The following is a 22351-nucleotide window of genomic DNA, read 5'->3' as shown; positions in this document are numbered from 1 at the left end:
CTGACATCATACGTCATAGATAACAGCCCCACCCCCCACCCCACCCCGTGTTTGTTTGAATTTACGCTAGCTGATTTACACTTTGATCAGACCGTTTACATTCCATACATTTCATTTAATACCACATCATTTGGAATATGAGCTGATCATTCCATTCTGTTCTTCAGACCATTTCAACTAATGCCAGATCATTTGGAATCTGAATACATCATTTTATTTTTTGGGTTAAATCATTTAATTCTAGACTACATAATTTCATTTAATACTACGTCATTTGGAAGCAGATTTCATCAATCCGTTTTGTTCTTTAGATCATTTAATTTAATACCACATCATTTGGAATCTGAATTCATCATTTCATTTGTTGAGTTAAATCATTTCATTTCATACTACGTAATTTCATTTAATAATATGTCATTTGGAAGCAGATTTCATCAATCCGTTTTGTTCTTTAAATCATTTTATTTAATACCAGATCATTTGGAATTTAAAATCATGATTTCATTTGTTGAGTTAAATCATTTCATTTTAGACTACATCATTTTATTTACTAGCACGTCATTTGGAAGCAGATATCATCATTCCGTTTTGTTCTTTAAATCATTTTATTTAATGACAGATCATTTCATTTAATGCCACATCATTTGAAATCTGAATTCATTATTCCATTTTGGGGGTTCAATCATTTCATTTTATGCTACATCATTTCATACAACACAACATCATTTGGAATCTGAATTCATCATTCCGTTTGATGGGTTAAATCATTTCATTTCACTCTACATTATTTCATTTAATACCACGTCATTTGAAATCTAAATGCATCATTCGGTTTTGTTCGTTAAATCATTTCATGTGACACCACATCATTTGGAATCTGGATTGATCATTTCATTTGCTAGGTTAAATCATTTGATTTCATACTAGATCATTTGATTAATGTAATTTTGGCGGCGACGGCTGCCCATACCCTATGGTGTGTACCCTGGTCTATCTCCTGTCTCACCAGGTTGCCCATTGCGTTTTATTATATTCAGGATCGTAGGACAGCCCGCCTCGTTAAAGGGTTATATCCATAAACATCAAATTAATAATGTGTAATGTGTTTTACTCGTCTTTATTGAGAGAGATTTGTAACCTCATGATGTACGATAAAATCCTTCATATCCGTAATCAGAATTATTTCCGTCTCTATATAGTTGAGACCTCTTAGAATTTAGCTATACATATTTGAGCGTCTCTCCTTATTTGCTGTCGATGAAAACAAATATCTTTATAATCTATAGTTGCTTAAATTGTTATATCCATATATATCAAATTAATAAGTAGGAATATGTTTCTACATGGATTTATTGGGGGAGAAATTTGACACGAAATGACACACAGTATAATCCCATGTAACCGAAATTCGTTCATCAGGTTTCTGTCAGTTTGTATTTAGCTGTCGTCTCACTCAGATTTCAGCTGTACATACTTTAGCATATCTGCAAAGCTGCTGTTGATGAAAGCAACTCTCTGTACAAGCTGTAGCTGTTTCATTTGTTATACCCACAGATACAACATTAATCATTCGGAATGAGTTTATACATGTTGAGAGAGAGTGGACTCTCGTGTGTCAGCAATTTTTTCATCATCGCAAATTATAGATTTGGTACCTCCAAAACCAATGAATCGGAGGTTCCTTTCATCAGAACATCTTATTCTTCTCCGATAAGGAGCACCCCAGGGAACACGAAAAATAACGTTCCTATTAACAAAATTCATATGGATGAGCTTTGGTGACACAATTAATATAAACTATGATCCAGATGAACAGGGTTTCGATAGTTGAGATTCTACTCTTCCTACAAATTATAAATTTTGGGGCCTCATTCTTCCACAATGACAGTAAGTCTCGGGACAGGAAATAAAATTATTTTTTACTAGGTTAATATCCAGTCCTAGGATGAAATTTTTTAAAAAAAAAAACTGTAACAAATGGGGATGAGTGAGTTTAAAAGAAAGTTTGAACCTAAAAATACAAAAAAGTAATCGAAATTCGGGATGCTTTATTCGATGTTGTTTTTAACCAAATCTCATTCTTCCAGATCATATTTTGGCTATACATCCATTGCTGTTTCATTTACTTTGTTTCGCGCGATCATGTCATACCGATTTTCAGTGATATAATCTTACAAGGATATGTAATCTATATAAGACACGTTTAGTGAATATTTCTAAACATATTAGGCACATGGCCAGCATATATTCACGACTAAATAGCTATCAATGATTCTCAATATGAGGACTTTTAGGGTAATGCTTGTCAAAAATAAGAACGAAATAATGTATTTAACAAAAAGAGACGCAGAAGAAAATTATCACTGATGATTCAGACTGATCAGCTGCATAAATCAAAGGGTTAACGCCTAAATTGGCCCAAATTATTGTGGTTTACTTTATGCCTGTGGTAAGTTTCTTTTTTCTAATTTGGTGGGTGAACTGCAAAAAAACAATTGTTTTGTTATAAATCGCAGAAATCACTTACATTTTGGTTTAGTAGCATTTCTCTCTCTCTCTCTCTCTCTCTCTCTCTCTCAAATTTGGCTTCCTTTTTCATCTATTACAGACGGATTTGATGTGCAAATTGCACTTACTAGCATACCATGTTGAGTTATTCCAAATGAAATTATCTAAAGAGCTCTCAATGTCGAAGAAAATTTCAAAGGCCTCTATGTTCTTACATTATATTCACGTTATCTTTTCTGCAATGTACAAAATGAAGCAGTCTAAAACCATCTATGTCTATTCACAACTTTTAGAGAAGCAGTATCTGATGATCGACGGAAGTTTAAGCATGAAAAACTTGGACACTAAATGTCCGAACATCGTGTTGGTTTTTGCTTTAATTTGGGTACGTTTTGGTTCGGGTACGTTGTGACTTTGGTACGTACACACGATGTCAGTATCATAAGTTGGATACGTTTCGGATTCGGTACGTTTTGACATTCTGGCAGCATTAAAGTATCTGATATAAATGTATCAGACTTCTTTAGCTAAACCCAAAAGAAAGAGACCTTCACGTGTCAAGATTTATAGACCTTCCATCATTACATCCATTCTCACCAATGAAATGTCAGTAGCAACAGTTACTACTACCCCTTTTATCTATTTTGAAATTGAATGTTTACACGAGACTGGCATTCATTTCCTTAATTTCTTTGTAGCCCATCATGCATGTGAGAAGCGTATACAAGAACCTGTCATTTTCACAGTCCCAGTTGAAGAAAGATTCCAAGTGGACATGAAAGAAAATTTCGGGGTTCTCTTACTCATCTTTTGCTAAATGAATATTAGACCCTACCAATGACACTTGGAGCGAAGAAGACATTCAGTATTACGGGGACTTATCGATACGCTCACAATTTATCGGGATACGCGGGCCAATTTCTATTGGAATATTATTCAGAACAAGGTACTGAATGTCCTACCGTCACCACGAATGAAACTAAGCTCACTGTACCTGAATGTGGGGCAAGTAAAGTTTAAAACGTCTGTTACGAGTCAATGCTCTTGAAATAAGTAACAGAAAAGAGTGAAAGGCAAACAAGCTTTGTAAAATTCAATAAATAATGTATTTCCTTTTGAATACAAAGTGAAAACGAGAAAGAAAAAAAGAACTTACGGTATTGCGAATTAAATCCCAGAATAATCCAAGAATTACATACACAAGTCCTAGTACTTTAAGGTTCTTAATAAAATTCAGTTGAAGTCCAGAAAAGAAAAAGAAAAAAAAAAATGAAAGCGATGATGTGAATGTGGTAGCTTATATAGTGCTGGTGTGTCAACAGTATTTTGTTGAATCACAGTGAAATAATTCCAGGTTTGAATTCAGTATAAATTCCAATGAATGTCTCTATCCAAAAAAGCATGAATGAAAAATATTCTCAACTACAAGATTATATAGTCCTCTACTTGACCTCAGGTCACAATTAGTATTTTCTACACAAAATGACAACCAATTACCTAATGGAAAATAATCTTATAGAATGATACTGATGATTACAAAATAAAAACCATAACACGGATTACCGGTATATAAAAATACACTAAGGAAATTCCAGAACCTAGACCTAGACTTTAAACCATACACTTAGAGAATAATTTGGCAATGTATTAGTTGTTTACGTAGAATAAAATCAAAAAGTTAATTCGGGTCAAGCAGAAATGAACTCAATTTTTAGACAAGGTCAAGTCTAACATACAATGTTCTATTACAATAGCATGTAATGAAATTTATATAAAAAATAACTAACAAACAATATATATTAAATATACAGAATACATGCATGAGTTATTGAGCTAACATGTTTAAAAAGACACAAATGGACAAAGGTTATTGATCACACTATTTTCAATATCGAAGCTACTCAACACGTTTTGCTCCCACATTTGCCTGACGTTCACTACTACGACCCTGACGGTATGCACGCAGAACAACGAGAAGCATGCTATGCTTGATACCAAAATCACCCTTCAGACTCATTTGACTTTCAGAAAGAAATGTTTAAATATTGCCGATCAAAGAACTTTGAAAGAAAGTATGTGGAAATATTGTACACATCAACACACTGTCAAAGCCCATCGATGTGTTACCACATCTTGTCAAAGTTTACAATCAATCGTACCATCGAAGTATCGGATGTGCCCACGAAGAAGTGACCCCCTTAAACAAAGTGATGAAATTTGATCGATATTTTGGAACGTCACCTACTACCTCAAAGAAAGAAATATTAAAGACACGATATTGGGTTCGGATTGAACGCACATTTGACAAATGTTATTTAACTAGACATCGTGCCACAGGACAAGCAAGCGGACGTTATTCTCATGTCTATAAATTGGAATGCATGAACGGAGCAGTGTTAAAATTAAAATTATACCTGACGGAGTGATAAAAAAAGAGGACGACGCGTACAACATCGAAAGCATTCTCGATCGAAGACCATATAAAGTGGGTAAACGTCGTCATTAAGAAGTGAAAGTGCGTTGGAAATGATACAAAAACAGGACGGTAACATAGTAAAATTACTGTTTACTGACACGGATAGTCTCTGTTACGAAGAATCAGATAACTGCTCCATTTAGACGGTCGATTTCCGGGCAATAAATCAAGCAGTTCAATGGATCCAAAACACCCAAATAACAAAGGCAGTTATAATTAGCGGCTCCATCAGCGTGCTGAGCTCCTTGGAATCGAATACTTTTCTGCATAGAAGATCTGTTGAGAGAAGTAAACCTGAGACTAAAACATTTCTACTGTAGAATTTGTGTGGGAGCCATCCCACATTTTGACATACCTGGAGACGGAAAGGCCGACAAGGAAGCCAGAACTAAACTGAGCGAACCCATTTCTCAACAACTGGCTTTCAGCGTCCAGGAAATCTATTGTATAATTCGGCAGTTAACTGATACAAAATGGCAGGGGGAATGGAACAACAGTCCAAAAGACGCAGGCTTTATAACCTGCAGAAACAAATACGCAGAAATGTCAACGCCTCAATACTGGCGAACCCACATGACACTAAAGTGATATCAAGATTAAAAACTGGACAAACCCTTTCATTCAGCAGTTCCAGCTTCTTACTAAGTATCAACACAGCGGGCATTAACTGCCCACATTGCCACATTCCAGAAACACTTCACCACGCTATCAACGAGTGCCTCAAACACAATAAAGAGAGACGCACATTCCATGACAAACTGAAAACTCTAAAAGCTTCGATAACCGATACAGAATTTCTACAACCAGGAGCTAAATATATCGACACGATATATAACGATATCCTGAAATACATTTTTGCTATAGGGATACAAGGGAAAATATAAACTTCAATTAGGACATAATGTACCACCACCAATAAATGACCAAAACACACATCTAAAAGACAATCCGTTCAAAGGCAGTAAAATGGGCGAATCCCAAAAGTCTAGACTGGGTGAGGGGAAGCTTGGCCACGGAGGAGCAGACTGGATGAGCATTCCCACTACGGGACTTGGTATGCGGTAAGGACCGTCTAACCCTCCTGTGCTAAAGCCCCCCCCCCCCCCCAACAACAACAACAAATGACACCAATAAAGTATGCTAAATCAATTATAACCTCAGAAAAACTCATACAATAATCATTACTGACACATGACTCATATCCCCGTACTACTCACGAAAACGCACTCTCTGATTTCTACTTATAACTAATTAACTCAGAATATACTCATGTTATCAGATAATCGCCACAAACTCTCAAATCTTAAAGTACAATCAAACTATATACTGTGGTCCTAAGCCCAGACCATCAGGTCCCGCTGCACAAGGTGGCGATGATTGGTTCACTTACAGTGAATTAATCATAGGACCTCTAATCTCACCTCAGACACAAGTACGAATATAAGATGATCCAATTCCCAGACTGCTAGGACCAACTGCACAATGCGGTACCTGGTTATATAAAACAAGACAAAATTCGACAGTATAATGTGATCATTAACCCAAACCATCAGGACAGATACACAAAGGGGCACTGATTGAATGAAATCAAAATCACAATACAACCCATCATAATGGTGCAAATTATTACAAGTTTAGAAATGCTTTTGATACGGTAATTAATGCTGAGCATGGTCCGATACGCAATAACATCCTCCTACTCCGATAATATTAACTAATCAGCCATAAGTACAGAATTCGTATCCTCAAATTTCAACACCCAGGTGCAATACGACATTAAGCATTCGGAGAATACAAAATTTTAATCCATGGATTAACAGGAGTAGAGGTGCGCGTTATTACCGGTGTACAGGTTTACCGCTGTATTTTTTCCACGTGTACATACCTACGTACTTATTCACTGTACCGGTATGTCGCGGTAGTTCCGTCAATAAGGAATGTACGAAAATTCCCGAAGAATCTTGGTATGACTTTAATGATATTAACAGCGTATTTTCATTATTCATGAAAAAAATATTTTAACAAAAGTATCCTTTTTTTTACACAAATATTGTATCTGTCACAAATTATCGCAGAATATTACAACGATAATTATATTTATGATTCTTAAATCACATGGTTAACACGTGTCGCATATGTTAACGTGGTGGCCAACTGTAATGTTGTGAAACATATTCGGCCAAATAAAACTTCTCTAAAATTTCGGACATATGTTTTAGTTACTTACTAGCATATATGAATGTGTTGCAAGTATATGTATTCGTTTGTATGACTGCGAATCACCCTACGTATTTTCTTTCTTTTTTTGGGAGGGTGCTCTTCCTGGTTAATCTTTTCAGACCATTTAGGGCGGCCAACTGGCCCTACTTGTGGTTGCGTATGTGCTATGTATTTTGACTGATGTATTGTTTTTATTTATTTATATCTTCCATCTTAGTATGAATTTCATATTTTACGCTTTTATATATATATATATATATATATATATATATATATATATATATATATATATATATATATATATATATATATGGTACATATTACATTTTTTGGGGTACATATTTTATTTTTTTATAATGGAAAAATCTATTCAAGGGATCATCGTCCAGAAGGTATTTTTTGTCTCTTTATTGCTCTTCTGCTACATCTGTCTCTGTTTATTTCTTCTTCTGTCGAGGATGTTTGCTTTGGTTCTATTGTTACTGTCTCTTTTGGTATTATCTTTGCAGTTGGCTGATTTTCCATCTAGGCATCTATCATAACCTTCCAGCTACCTTTCTATCTGTTCATCTGTCAGACCTGATTGTGCTGTTTGTACTGTTTCAGTCGTTTTTTGTTTATTTCTGTTGCGGTTGTAGTTGTCGCTTTGCTGCTCCGTTTTTCTTCTTGTTCCTTCTTTTGGCCCAGTTTTTGTATTGTCTGTTTCAGTTTCCCTTGTGTGTTTTCCTTGTTAATAATCGTTTGTGTTTGTTTCTTTGTTTTTTTCCCCCATCCTTTGTTTTACTTGGGTTTCGTCTGTCTTTGGTTTCTGTATTCCCATTACTTGTTTCTGTAATTTCTTTTGTTGTCGTTGTGGACTTGCTTTTGTTCTAGTTGGCGTTCTTGTTCTCCTTGTTGGTGTTTTGAGCTTTGATTTTCTTGTTTTTGTCTTGTTTTTGTCGCTCCATCTCTTTTTTTTCTTCTGATTTTCTTGCTGCTGTTGTAGTTGTTTTTGTCGATTTTGTTGCCTTTGCTGTTGCCTTTGTTCTAGATTTTGTTTTTCCTTATGGTGTTGCTGTGTCTGTTTTAATGCCTCTCGTTTATGATTTTCTTGTTGATGTTGTTGTTGTCCTGGTGGTTCTTGTTGTTGTTCCTGTTGCCTAACAGTGGGGAAATTTTCCAGCGTTGCAGTGCAAATTTGTTCATTTTCCCTTCTCCCTGTGTGGGTCTCAGCTGTGCTTTTGGGGAATTTATGTGGAGTGTGCTCCGTCTCTCCACATCTTTTACACTCTCTGTGGTGTATGCATCCCTGATACCAAGCTTTTGTCCAAAATCCATGTTAAGTAGAAAGCCCTTTTAATTCCTCTAAGTTTTGTCTTTTCTATTTCTAGTATTCTAATCCCGTTGTATATCCAAAATCCTGGGACGGTCCCCAATCTTGATTTTTCCACCTTTACGCCAGATTTATTTTCGAGGTTACCGTGTCTTCCAGAGGTATCTCCATGGGAATGTCGGATAAGTGGAGTTCTCCTGTCGGCTTCTTGATTTCTTTGGGAGTGGTACCGGTTTTTGTTTACTACTACCGTCTCTTCCGAAATGGTTAATTCTCCATACGGTAGGACCGGCAAACTCCCCCTGGGTCTTATTATGTATCCCTCAATCATGATTTTCAGGGCTATTATTACAGTTGATGTAGCAGGTACTCTTTCTTTCGGTATATTCCTCATGTCCAATTCTTGGGTACCCTCCTGATGATAACATTCAAGGAATGACCCTTCTTCTGTCTCAGACCTCTTTGTTTTGAAGTACTTTTACAAGTTCTTTATTTCATTGTGGGAAGCTGCCATGTTTTCTCGCTTTTCTTGCTCGTGAGTAGAATTCACTCACTATGTTTCTTTTTTCTGCAAATTTGTAAATCTTCCTTTTATATTTTTGATACTTTCGTATAATATTTCATCGATTCCTTGCTTCTGTCTTGAAATAAAGTTACTCTGCCTCTTACAAGAAGCCTTGGTTTCCGGTGGACTTTCTTGCTTCCTTGCTGTTTGCTTTGTACGTGCTATTGCCGATAATAAAACAGACTTTACTTCTCAAGAAGGAGTATCATATAATTCTGATCGAACTTTGCGTAATTTCTCACGTCCGCTAAATATGTTCTCGTTTACTGAGTGTCCTATGTTTGCTCGCTCTCTTTGATAAATATCTTAACTGGTTTCACTGCCTATTATGCCAATGGTGTAGCTAGAAATTTGTAGGCGTCATTATGAACACTTACTATTTTTTTTTTTTTATCAACAAGCTCTCTAATATCAACACGTCTTTCACTGTATCAGCTATAGTGTAATCTTAATCATCCCACTTTAGATACAGCTTTTCGATCCCAACGAATACAACAATCAACATCTTGTAGAAAGTACTGGCAGTGCCGGGTTAAACCCATGTGGAGGCCCTTATGCAGCCGAAATCTTGGGGCCCCCTTCGCAAATTATCTCCTAATACATTTTATCAATATTATTTTGATCCGTTGTCGCGGGGCCCCTAAGCCCGTGCCTACTCTGCCTATTTGTTAATCCGGCACTGTGTACTGGTCATTTAATTTTGAGGTGGGGGTTGGAGGGCTGTGATTTTCTTTTGATCAGAAATTGCTTATTCTCTTTTAATCTCAAGATAATTCATATTTTTCCAAATAATATCATGGATAGAATATATATTTTGTTCTTGCTATAAATCAACATATTTTTCCGCTATTGATAAATGGAAATTAAACAAAAAAAAAAAAAAAACAAATGTCAGGCCCCTACCCCAGAACATTACATTGTTGGTCCTTAATATAACTGCGGTATACCATGGTATGTGACGCGGTACGTTCCGAAGTACCGTGGCACAAATTTTTCGCGTACCGAGCTCTAAATATGACTTACCGTTGACATCGGGACGCGGCCCTTTTCACCCCTTCTCTCTCTTTGCTGCTTTCTGACAGAACTAATTAAGAAGTATGCAGTGCACACATTAAAGCGTCAAACGGGTGCCTAGCACCATTTCGACGATTAATTATAGAGTCCGTAGTGCGTACATTAAACAGTCGTACATGGCCGATCGGTCGAACGCGATTTTAATGCATCATCATCATCATCAGTCGTGTCATTCATCATCAGCTGGAGTGTACAAGAAGAATGGCAGACCACTGTAAATTTGGAAAGTCGCAACTCACAGAAGCACTGGGTCGGGTAGAAGAATTAGAATGTTACCCCCACCAAGAGGCATTTAAAGAGGGAGACGACATCCCTGAGAATCGCGAAGGGGACGGTGAAAGAGGTGATGACCAAGGAATTCGTAAAGATTAAAGCAACGACGACAGAAGAGAGAAGGAAAAAGAAGAGACTGAAGATGGAGAGGGAAGAGGAGGGAAGGAGAAGAGAGAAGGAGTTTGACAAACTGAATTTCTCTTGGATGAAAATGCACTAGAAATTCAGAGGGCTGGATCGTCCAGATTGGACGCCACATGTGTAGGAGGAGAAGGAAGAAGAATGAGGATGGAGGCCAACGAGTACAGCTTTAGGCCCTTAGTCTCCACAAGTTGGAAGAAATGTGGACAACGCTGTGCAGCCTGTGGCCCGTGACACTGAAGGCGCAAGCAAGACTAAGAAAGTAATAAGCTCCAATGGCTATTTTCATTGCCATCCATATCACAAAAAATTAGATTTATTCATCTTATATGCTAAAAAAATATGGGCTTCGTGTTTGTATATTTTGTGTATATTTTTGACAATTAAAACTTAAAACCCCCCTTTACATTTTCTCTTGTGTGTGTTTGTAAGTAATGGTATAGTATAAACACTACCTTACTCTTCTTTAAGTGTGATATTATGTTTGTATGTGAAAGTGTCTGTCAGTCCATCATCTTTCCTTCACATCCTTGTGTGTTAGTATGTTTGTGTGTAAATATGAAAGTGCGTGTATCAACATTTTCTACCCTTTCCTTTGGATGGTAAACGTGTGTGTTTGACTTGTAGGAGCGGGTGATGTTTAGATATTATATGTGATGTATTGAATTGCAAAAAAAGTGTTTGTATTAGAGATAAAAATTGTAACATTATATATTCCCTTATCCCTGTAAACAGTCGACCATTCTTTCACTTCTTTTTACCATTTAATTATTCCTTGTCTCTATAAACTGTCGACTTTTTTCCTTTACCATTTTTATCATAAATGTTCCATTGTTCCCACAAACACTTTCGTCCCTATAAATCCATAAATCTATCCTCCCATTTAACATAGTTCCCCTTGTCCCCATATCGTCAAACCAATGTAAACCCATTGGTCCATTTAACATAAGATTCCCCTTGTTTCCGAAGGTTCACACTAATGTAAACATATGGGTCCATTTAACATAGGACTTCCCCTGGTTTCCGAGGTGTCACACCAATTAAAGCCTATGGGCTAAGATTAATTCCTACTACTGATGGTATATATGATGTGTGTTGGATTGTAATAAAAAAGGGCTTGCTGAATAGTGTTTGTGATAAAATACTTAACATTACCATTCCCGTTATACCCCCAAGTACTATTTCCATGTAAACCTATTGACTAATGCTAGTTCCCCTTATGCCCGTAAAACTAAAAAATTGATAATGCGCGAGAGGAATGATCATGTTAAAATTTGCTATAAAATTTCCCATTGTGCTCCCAGGTACCACACTAGCGTAAACGTATGGACAATACTAGCTAAGGATTTCCCTTTATGTCCCCAAGCGCCATTTACATCTAACCCTACAGCGTAATGTTAATGTCTCTTATGCTCCAGACCCGACCACTCCACTATAAACGTTACTGTAGTAAATTCTTTACAAGACACCAAAGCTGACAATTGTGACCGAGATTAGAACTCGCATTGTTTTTGTTTATCATCATTAGAAAGAGCGTTTAACGGCACCTCAGTACAATGAGTATTCGGTGCCAATTAGAAGGAAACGTTCTGAAAAGGAAAGAAAAAGAAGCAATCATGTTGTTGCAAATGCACGTGCATTAGAAGGAATTTAATTGTGCATAAATTGATTTAGAACTAACATGAACTATGATGATTTACATTTATAGCCTATGAAAACCCGTACATTTCAGTAAAGTATATGGTAAGTTAGTTTAAACTGTAAGAGTGCTCCGTATACCGTCCTAATTTGGTTATCACTATAGATTCTGCTCTTTAAATTTGGTTTGCACTTTACAATTGTGTTGCCAGCTTTCGTTGAGTTTGTTCAACGTATGTAAAACATCGTGCAGTCCTTATAGAGATAAATAAATCTATGTGATGGAACGTTGCACACGATCAGTGTTTATTTTATAGGTTTTTTTTTTTTGTTTGTTTTTATAAACTGGTTTTCGTGACAACTTCAACATTTACCGATTTGGGATCCTAATCAAATCGTCAGAACATAATTTCGATCAGTTTTAAATTTCTTGAACTACTAGGATCAAACAGCAATATAATCATGCTCTTACTGTAGATTTTATAAAGAGAAAGCAAAATTTAATAAACCTACTACGGTACACATACCCATCGGAGAGAATGCAATTTAAGTAGATGTGTTCGCAATAGTTATGTCCCCTGCAAAGTTACGCGCGCGGTGGGTGGAGCTATATGTTGTCGTAAATGTTAGGAAATCTTATGACTATTGAAACAAAATAATTTTTTTAATACTGTCGGTAATAATTATTTCAAGTAAAAAAAAATAAGCATGATCTTAACTTTTTTTCAGAGCCTCTCGCGTGTTTGTATGTGCTAAATAATATTACGGCAACCGTTAAATGTGTAATCGCTGCAAGTGTAAGGATGGTGGTATATAGCAGCCTGATTTTGAATGAAGTCTTGCTGCCAGTTCATGAAATTTCCTTATTTTGAAAGATGTCTTTGCTACCGGGTACATACAGATTGCATCGATATGTAATTTAATGGCGTAACTGATGTAATATGGGGGATAAAATCATTGAAACATGGGTGATTTTAAATGATCACAATGCACACGATCTTCATTTTAAGATATTCGTTACGTAACTGACGTTACTTTGGCATTATTGTATGAGTAAATCGTATCCTCGTTTTCGATGGATTGTGTCAGTTATTTCAGTTTGTAGGCAATGTGAAATTTATGTATGGCTACTGGAATTGACATTTAACTCCCACCCCTTTTTTCTCGAACCATCGTGTCTTAAATATGAGCACAACGGAACTGTCCTAGTAGAGTCAAAATCCTGAATATATACTATACACATATACCAGAAAATGTCGTAAAAAGTATTTGTTCACAGCTAGGGATAGATCCTGTAGAGCAGAATATGTACATCTATGACTGTAGTTCATGTTTTCTTCAACTTTGGAAGGGATGAGGATGGAAATATGGCCAAAAGCACTCACTGCAAGTGTAAGGATGGTGCCATTGATAGTTTAATTTCAGGAAGAGCGACTAATCATCTCAAGACTCATGAAAACACCCCATGTTTTGCAGTTGAATTTCGTTTCTCAGAACAGAAATCATTTAAATTTAAATGCCCACAAATGGCAAATTTACAATCCCCAAAATGTTTTTAAGCTGATCGCTCACACATCTCATCTCTGTCTGCGTGTGTTTGATTCACAGCTCAGCCAGCGTGGGTATGTGAGAAAGCTTGCCAGTTCCTCTCCAATGATCAGTGGTTTTTCCTGGGGTCCTTCTGGGTTCTTCTTCAACCAGATATACAGGATGCCATTGATAGTTTATCATGGGGAGTGACTAATCATCTCAAGACTCATCAAAACACCCCATGTTTTGCAGTTGAATTTTGTTTCTCAGAACAGAAATCATTCAAATTTACATGCCCAAAAATGGCTAATTTACAATCCCCAAAATGTTTTTAAGCTGATTACTTAGTCCCACACAGTGATGAAAGAGTTATTGTTAATGTATCTGATTCTAAGTACTGATTTAAGTGTCCAGAGAAACACATCAGACATATACCAAAATAAAGGGAATTAAAAGTTGTTTTAATATTTAACATATACAAGGTCTTTTTTAAATCCCCAGTATAATCAGTGATGACAATGAGGAAAACCTGGTAAAGTCTTGAGCTTTATAAATCTAACCCTATAATGAAACTGTAATGTTCTGTATTATCTGGATAAATGAATATCAGATGAACTGCAAAGTAATTGAATACTCAATTTTTTCATTTATTCATATATATCCAGGCCTCATCATGGCAAAAAGCTTTCTCCATGGCCTTTTTATTTATCTTGTTATTTTTTCTTTCCTTTATTTTCTTCCTTGTTTATTGCACACACACACACACACACACACACACATATATATATATAAGTGATTTACTTAGAACTTGTTCAGTTTTAATTTAATACAATACTTGAATCATTATCTATCATCCAAGAGAGAGAGAATGCAGCAAGACTCGCATATTTCAATACCTTATTGTAAATTTATTTGACATGAACATTTATATTTCTGTATAAATAATGTAATTTTTAAAAGGCATTATTTCTTTAAATTTCACATATCTCTACCTTTGCCTGTATTAAAAACAATAGATTTCTTTCCCTTGACAATTACCAACAAGAAAAAAACAACTGCCAATTTCAATCAGTAAATATGCAATGCAGAATTTTACTAATTATGTCATGCACACCTGATAACTGTTTTTTTTTTTTTCTTCTTTGATTTTATTCAAATATATACATGTATCCTAGGTAGCAGAGGGTGTTTTGGGACAGTCTTATGGTGGGACAGTCTTATGGTGTTTTGGGACAGTCTTATGGTGTTTTGGGACAGTCTTGCAGTCTTTAGTCATGTGCTAAAAATAGGCATCATAAACCAACAAAATCAAACCAAACCAGTTTACTTTACAAATACAGCGAGCCTTCATTACACTGAAAATTACTAAAATTCTTGGTGTTGGGCTTGAACAATAAGATCTGAGCAGCTAAAAGGCACTATTTGCATAAAAGATTGATTTGTGAAACCCTGGTAATTACTTGTCGATCGATCAAAAGTTCTATGAAAGTTCAGATTTATTGACATTTTGCCTTTTGGGTTATGTAAGTATGCTAAGAATAGCTGAGGTCAACTAAGGTATGGGCAATACACCAGAACAGACTAAATGACCACAACTATATCAATCGTGGCAGTTCTCTTGCAAAATATAATCAGCCACATCGTTAAAACTTTAAAGTGTTTTTGAATAAAACTTTAATATAATCAAAAAATGAACAAGCATGTGTCACCTGTAAGAGAGTAACAATTTTAAAATCAAGATTTTAGGCTACCCTTCACATGCCACACACAATTTCTTGATGTGCCACCTTGTGGCACAAGTGCCGCAAAGGTTGCACGAGTGCTGCAGGTTGCTGACCCCTGACTTAGTATATACTATCATGGTCCATATGAAAACTAGAGTGCACTTTCCTCAGTTGACCTCAGCTATTCTTAGCATCATTACATAACTGGCTTGTCACAGTTCATAAAAAGATGGTTAAGCATTACATCAGCTAAAAGTAGGTTCCAGCTGATAATAATGCAGGGAAAGTTGGAATATTAATGGAGTCTTTTGTTGATGGTATATGTCAGGTTTCAGACATCTTTTAGTGAGGGCCAATGTAGGTATGTATCATGTCAGAGATTATTTTTTTATGGTACCTGTTACATGCATAAATTGTCCTACATCCTGGACATTAAGATGCTTCTCTTGGAGACACCATTTTTCTCAGACTGTGCATCCTGTTGATTCTTAGTAACTAACCTGGGACCCTCAGGTTTTAGCTCACCGGGCCACAGTGTAAATGATTGGTTTTGTGTTTGTCATGGAAACTTGCAAAATCTGTATTCCGTTGAAACAAATAAGGTATTTACCTATGACTTGTAATGCTGTCAAAATGAAAATGGCTGACAAAAATGAGTGATGTAATGTTTCATTTTACAAAAGTAGAAAGTAGTGGTGAAAAAATGGTGAAATGCAATGTACTTGGCTCACATAAGTTATAGTACTGGCATGGTATTGAATCATCTAAGGCACAGAACTGAAACTGGTTAAAGGTAAGATTCTCATTCAGCAACCAATTTCCAGCTTTTAAAACTCTTATACTTTCTTAAGTGCTTAAAGTAGAAACACAAGAGAACTATCAAACCTTGATGTGTGTGTATGACCTAAGATATTATCATAGTGGAGGGGGAGGTTTTAAAAGTTGATATGCTAAGCTAAAGTTGGTTTGCTTTTCTAATTGCTATTTTGATAAGTTACAGTATGCTTTGTATAATGCATGTCAACTTTGTCAGGCCTTTCGACAAGCAATGCTGCATTGTCTAACTTGTCTGATCTTGTGCCATTTTATCATTTTTTCTAATGTGTTTTGAGATGATTCTCAGTTGATAGTGAGTCGCCATCAGAAATCAGGAAAGTTAGTAGATGGTATCTTAATATATAATTCATTGATCTGAATATTTACGATGATTTAAGGGAAAAGATTGCTTCATGGAATTGATGTTATGGTTACAAATAACTAACAATCTTTTTTCTTCAGAAAAACAACCTGCCACTGACCAGCAAAATTGACAAATTTTAGACTATATTTCATGTGCTACAGTGTACAGTGTATATTTATCAGTATGTTTGATTAAAAAATGTGTTGTTAGATGCCATGGTTGTAAACTTTAAATGGATAAATGAGAGGGAGTGACCAGTAAAACTCAGGCTGCAGTTTCATTGATATAAGAATTAATAACTATGGTTTCTCAGAAAAGAAAGGTAAAAGTACATGCATACTGTGTTCTCATGCACAGCCACCATCCAGCTTATAAACACCTTTTACACACAGGAACTTTCATAGTTAACTGTTTTTACAAATCTCAACATTTTCTATATCCCAGCCATAAGGCAGAGATTGTCATGTTATGACATCCATTCGTTTGTCTGTTCCTGTTTTTGTTTCCTCTCATTAATTATGGTTTTGCACAATCTATAAATACCAAACTTTATAAATAGCTTGCATTTGGGCTAAAGATGAAGCATGTACATATTATGGCCAAGGGTCAATGTCACTTTGGGTAATAAAGAAATGTTAGGATTGTTTTTATCAAATAGTCAGAGGTCACAGTAATGGTAAGCCTGAAAGAAAAAAAGGTATTTTTGTGCATAGTATGTTAATTTCAAAACCTATACCATAGGAGTGATTCAGACCCATTGGTAAATAATCACTAGAGTAGACCATGCCTTGATGGTCACTAAATAGCAGAGTATTCATTAATGGGTGGACAGTAAAATGAAATACCATGGTACTCTGCTTACATTGACCAGTGAGCTTAGCACAGAAGCTACAAGGAAAGCCATTGTGAATTCAGAATTTATTATTTGAAGGTTGACAAGCCCAACAAGTTTGAGTTTTTGGGCTAGTCTGGCTTAGCAATTTCAGAAATCAGATTCTAAAAATATAACTTAAAATTGAAGAAATGAAAATATTTAGAATTTAATGTTTTTAAACTATTTTTGAATATACCTTGTATACATTTGCATGAAAACAAAAAATTATTTTATTTCCAGCACTGAATGAAAGTGAAGCTACATCAGATCTTGGTTGGAGTGCATCAAACCGATTTAGTTCATCTGCAGTGACAGATTCCCATTCTGAATCCAACATTGAATGGCCACATTCCAACACACCCCTTGAGAAGAGCAAATTAGTGCAGCATCTTATGCGCAAAAGTCCAGGAAGTACTTCAAAAAACCAGTAGGTTTTCCACAACCAGCCAGAACAGTTTTAATGTTAATGTAATATCAGAGTAATGTAATACTTGGTGACAAAAGGGCAGTGAGAACACTGTATCATAAAGGGAATGGCATCAGATGGGAGGTTTTAATGCGATGAAGAAATTTACTATACTACAAGGAGAAAACATTGATAAAATGAAAAGTTGTAGTTATTGAAGTTTTTCCAGGGTAACTTAACTCACAGTCTAAGATTATACCCTTGTCCCTAACTCTTGTTAATGTAATAAAGAATATTTAATGGTTAACAAAATACAATAATGAACCTTTATTATCTTGATATATTCATCAAAGATTTTAAATCAGCTTTTGATTATGAACCCTTCAAGAACAAAATGTAGAAGTGGATACTTGCTTTAGTGGTATACTTTTTTTGAAAAGACTAGGCGCATATATATCTGAATTTTTTATTTAGTTTTGAATTTTTTGAGCCAGTATCAATTTTGACTAAGGAGTTTTGCCTCAAAGCAGCACTTTAGCAATTACTGTTTTCTGCCATAATTTTTTTTTCAGATGCATAATTTTGTTACCATAGTTATAATTCTTTCTCAGAATGTGATATTCCAACTGACAGTCCTATTCCAGATTTCTAGTACATCTTGAGTTATCAAATTTTCACCAGTATTACATGGAAATATTAATTACACAGGGTTCCCACACTACCAGGAAATAAGGAAAAGTTGGGAGAAATGATAATACAGAATGTGTAGCAATTGTAAATATGACTGTTAATTAGCTGCTTTATGGGTGATTGGAATCTTTATCTTATTCCATTGTCATCGTTTATGAAGCATTTAGAAGTCTTTAGATGACAATATGGCAAATTCTGGCTTCAGCTATTACAAACAGTCATACAGAAATTTGTTAGCTTTCATGGATTTTATGAACCTTTTTTGTTTAGTAACTATTGTGTTAACATAGTTGGCATGATTCATACTCAGCACGAGCTGGACAGCCATTGGACACTTCTTCCGTTGCAAAGAAATGGTAGGCAAAGAAGAGATCAGAAATGTATTTCCAGTTGCCTATACCTTATAAATTGACAAAAGATTGGAACGAAATTTAACATTCCTCATGGAATGAAGTGGAAAAGTTTGAGGGGCATTATGAAAACAAAGGAACTCCATGAAAAGTAGAGAGGAATTCGGAAAGAAAGGCATGGCACTGTGCCCCCCATTATGAATCATAGCCAACTTAATGTCTGCAAATGTATTTACCAGGCACAGTTGTAATATAGCTGAGAATTCTTTGATCCCTTCATACTTTTAAAATTTCTGAAATCATTCTATGCTCAGTTGTTGCAGAGTATAGTTTATTTGGGAAAATATAGTCATTGGCAAGTGCAATATTAAACCCATGACAAAACAATCTAATCTACATAATAAGCATCATGATCTTGCTTCATATGCTTTCAAAGGGAGTACATACATGCTGTGTACACCATGCAAGGTATCTATTGCTGTAACTAGGGCTGCAATGATAACTGTTCAGCCATATTGTGACATTTCATGTTGTATCACAATTATATTGAAATATTTTAAAACATTTGTATAAAATGATAACACTTGTACAAATTATAGTATAATGATATGCTTTAATTTAAAAAAACGTGCTGGAAAAGAAGCTACAATTGTCTATTTAGAAATGCAGTAAAATTTGACAACTGTAACAAGTAACTTGTATGTGTAGATTTTATATATATGTTATGAATCTTTGATCTTGCCGGTGCCTTTAATGATGAATTGCTGTCTAAGAATGCTGTGTATTTAATGTTAAAACAAAGAACTTAGGAAGTGCCATCAAAGGAAGCAGTGTCATTAAAGTTAAAACAAAGGATTTAATATCCCTTTTCATTTCTTTGATCCATTTTGAACAAAAAAATATTCCAAATTTAACTGATTTAAAATATTGTTCAAAGAAAGTCATAACATATAGATACTTGTTGACTTGTGCTTGGTTATACCACATTAAATTGAATTTTGTAGAGTACGTTCTCAACAAATGTCACTGTTGCCTGCATTTTAAAACTTATTGAAAGTTTTGATGTTCTGTTTCATACTGTATAAATATGAGCAAGATATCGCAGTATTCTAAAATGGTATCATGATAATATTGCAGCATAAATCGTGATATATTATTTGCAGCCTTAGTTATAACCATGGCCATTAAAATAAATTGAAACAAAACTACATCTGAATCATAAAAAGGACATGTAAGTATAGATTTTTCTGTTTTATGTTGCATTGTCATACAGGTTAGAGAATTTTAATTGTAATTGCCACCGTCTTGATCGTGCACACATCACCAAAAAATGATGTTACAGAGTTTGTAGTATAGATATCCGTGTGTAGCAAACGTGTGTCTACCTAGTAATTCTCATCTGTATAAAGTCATTCCATTCTGTTTCTTGTATATTTGTAATCCTTTAGAATTGTTTCCATGTACCTTGATTTCTGTTTTAAAAATCAGTAATGACGTGTGACACAGAATATTTTACTTGAATATGAAGTATTGCTTAAACCAATTTTAAATGCAAATACATTGTGATCCCACTATAACATGGTGGTTGGGGTTCATAGAACTCGAACTGTGTTATAACCAACCAAGTCAGTTAGCTGAAGAAAATGATGCATGTATCTAAAAAAATTGGGATGGAGATAATAAAAGTGGGTGCAAAAATGCATTCTTTTGATTAAATGAAAACAAATGAGTCTGAAATACACTTGTATATTGACAACTTACATTTGTTGTACAATCCGTAATCTGTTAAGTACTGTACATGTATATAAAAAATCCTTGAATTTGACTTTGAGTATAGATCACATGCTATAAATTTGATGTATTAGTCAAATCTCGTTAGAAAACACAAATAACACATGAAATAAACAGTTGTTCACGTTTGATCTTTATCAGAATGTCACTGAACAAGTCACCAGTAGCATGTGCCCATAGTAGTTTATATGCTACTTGTACTTAATTGGTTTAAATTTTGGTCAGCTGGAGACAGCTATCATCATGCTGAGGCTACCCAGGAGATGAGGCTATTCATGGGAAAATGAAAACATGAACAAATTAAAAAGTTTAACAAACTCCTTTGCGAGATACCGTGTCTTCAGTTAACTTGATGGCCAAATATCTACAGTTTCAAAAGATTGGAAATTTAGCTTGTGTGCAGTCCCTGAATAAATGTTTTTTTTCATACTTTTAAGAATTTCCATGCATTAAAAAATACATTTGTATGAAATTTCGGGAGCCATGCCATAAGCATGTTATGTCTGAATTTGTGTTACAATGGAGTGGCTTTAGTGGGGTCACACTGTATATGCATGATGAGCACAAGAGGACATAGTTCAAACAAGTCAAATAAGAGAACAGAGAAACAGAGCACACAAACATACATACCTTATATATAGAGAAAATGAACAAGTTGACAGGTGGCGAGCATATGAAAAGATTGATACAGATTATGAAATGCTTGGACAATTCATGTTAATCAAAGAGTTCAAGAATTGCATCGATAATGAGATCAATACCTGATTAGCACCAGTTAGACACTTTGGAAAATCTTGCTTGTACAGCTGATGACTATCCCATGACTCACAAAGTTTTGTTTGTCAATAAGTTTTCCACTCAGCATGTTCCTAGTAAGAAACCAAATCAGTTTCATATGAGTACATGTACTTACAAGTTTCAATCTGGCACAACTTATAGGAATCAAACATATGATAAGCCTGATCAGAAATCTTTCTCTCTTCTTACATGCAGTTATTGCAATAAAATAGGGAATGTTGTTTCTGATTGCTTTGAGTTAAAAAATAAGAAACAGAATAAAGGCAGAGCTGTTCCAAATGCTCATTTCTCAAAGATCATGGTTATGGTCATGTATTGGAAACAAGGCATTTGTTGGATCCAACAAACCCCAGTCTGATTTCATTATGGAAAATTATGAACCATTCATGTCGAAAGGTCCTATGTCACTTATTGGTGATTTGGCCAATCCTATCCAAATTAAAGTATTAAGGAACATGCGAGCTTCTCAGTCTTTTATTATCAGTTGCTTTGCCTTTGCCTGAGAAGTCTTCTTCTTCTGAAAGTGTTCTTGTTTAAGGAGTAGATTGCTGCTTTATTCAAATTCCACTCTATAATGTTAATTTAATGTCAGACTTAGTTTCAGGACCAGTTTCTAACAGCACTGTCAGTCCTTTGCTTATTGAGGGTGTTCGTTTACTGCTAGGCAGTGACTTAGCTGGATATAGGGTTGTGGTGAATCAGCTTGTAACTGACGAGCCTTATTTGGATCCAAAAGTTGATCCTATTGGGAATACAATTCCTGATTTATACCCTGCTTGTGCATTTACTGGAGCTGTGGCA

At 35.3% G+C, this 22351-nt stretch overlaps 1 protein-coding gene across 3 annotated transcripts in view; it reads left to right on the top strand.

Annotated features, from left to right (window-relative positions):
- Positions 1–12994: 12994 nt before the first annotated feature.
- Positions 12995–22351, top strand: part of LOC149786241 (uncharacterized) — a 111232-nt gene continuing 101875 nt past the window's right edge. For all 3 annotated transcript variants that reach the window (XR_016424894.1, XR_016424893.1, XM_089976613.1), the window contains exons 1-2: positions 12995–13098; positions 17756–17942. Coding sequence is in view for 1 of the 3 variants with exons in the window: in XM_089976613.1 (XP_089832739.1) it covers positions 13083–13098; positions 17756–17942 (203 nt within the window). In the remaining 2 variants the exon portion in view is untranslated. The remainder of the gene's footprint in view (positions 13099–17755; positions 17943–22351) is intronic.

Source organism: Sinohyriopsis cumingii, chromosome 12 (assembly GCF_028554795.1).
Source record: "Sinohyriopsis cumingii isolate HCF-2022 chromosome 12, ASM2855479v2, whole genome shotgun sequence".
NCBI classification, from domain to species: domain Eukaryota; kingdom Metazoa; phylum Mollusca; class Bivalvia; order Unionida; family Unionidae; genus Sinohyriopsis; species Sinohyriopsis cumingii.
The sequence above is the reverse complement of the archived record's forward strand: the minus strand, read 5'-3'. Positions and strand labels throughout refer to the sequence as shown.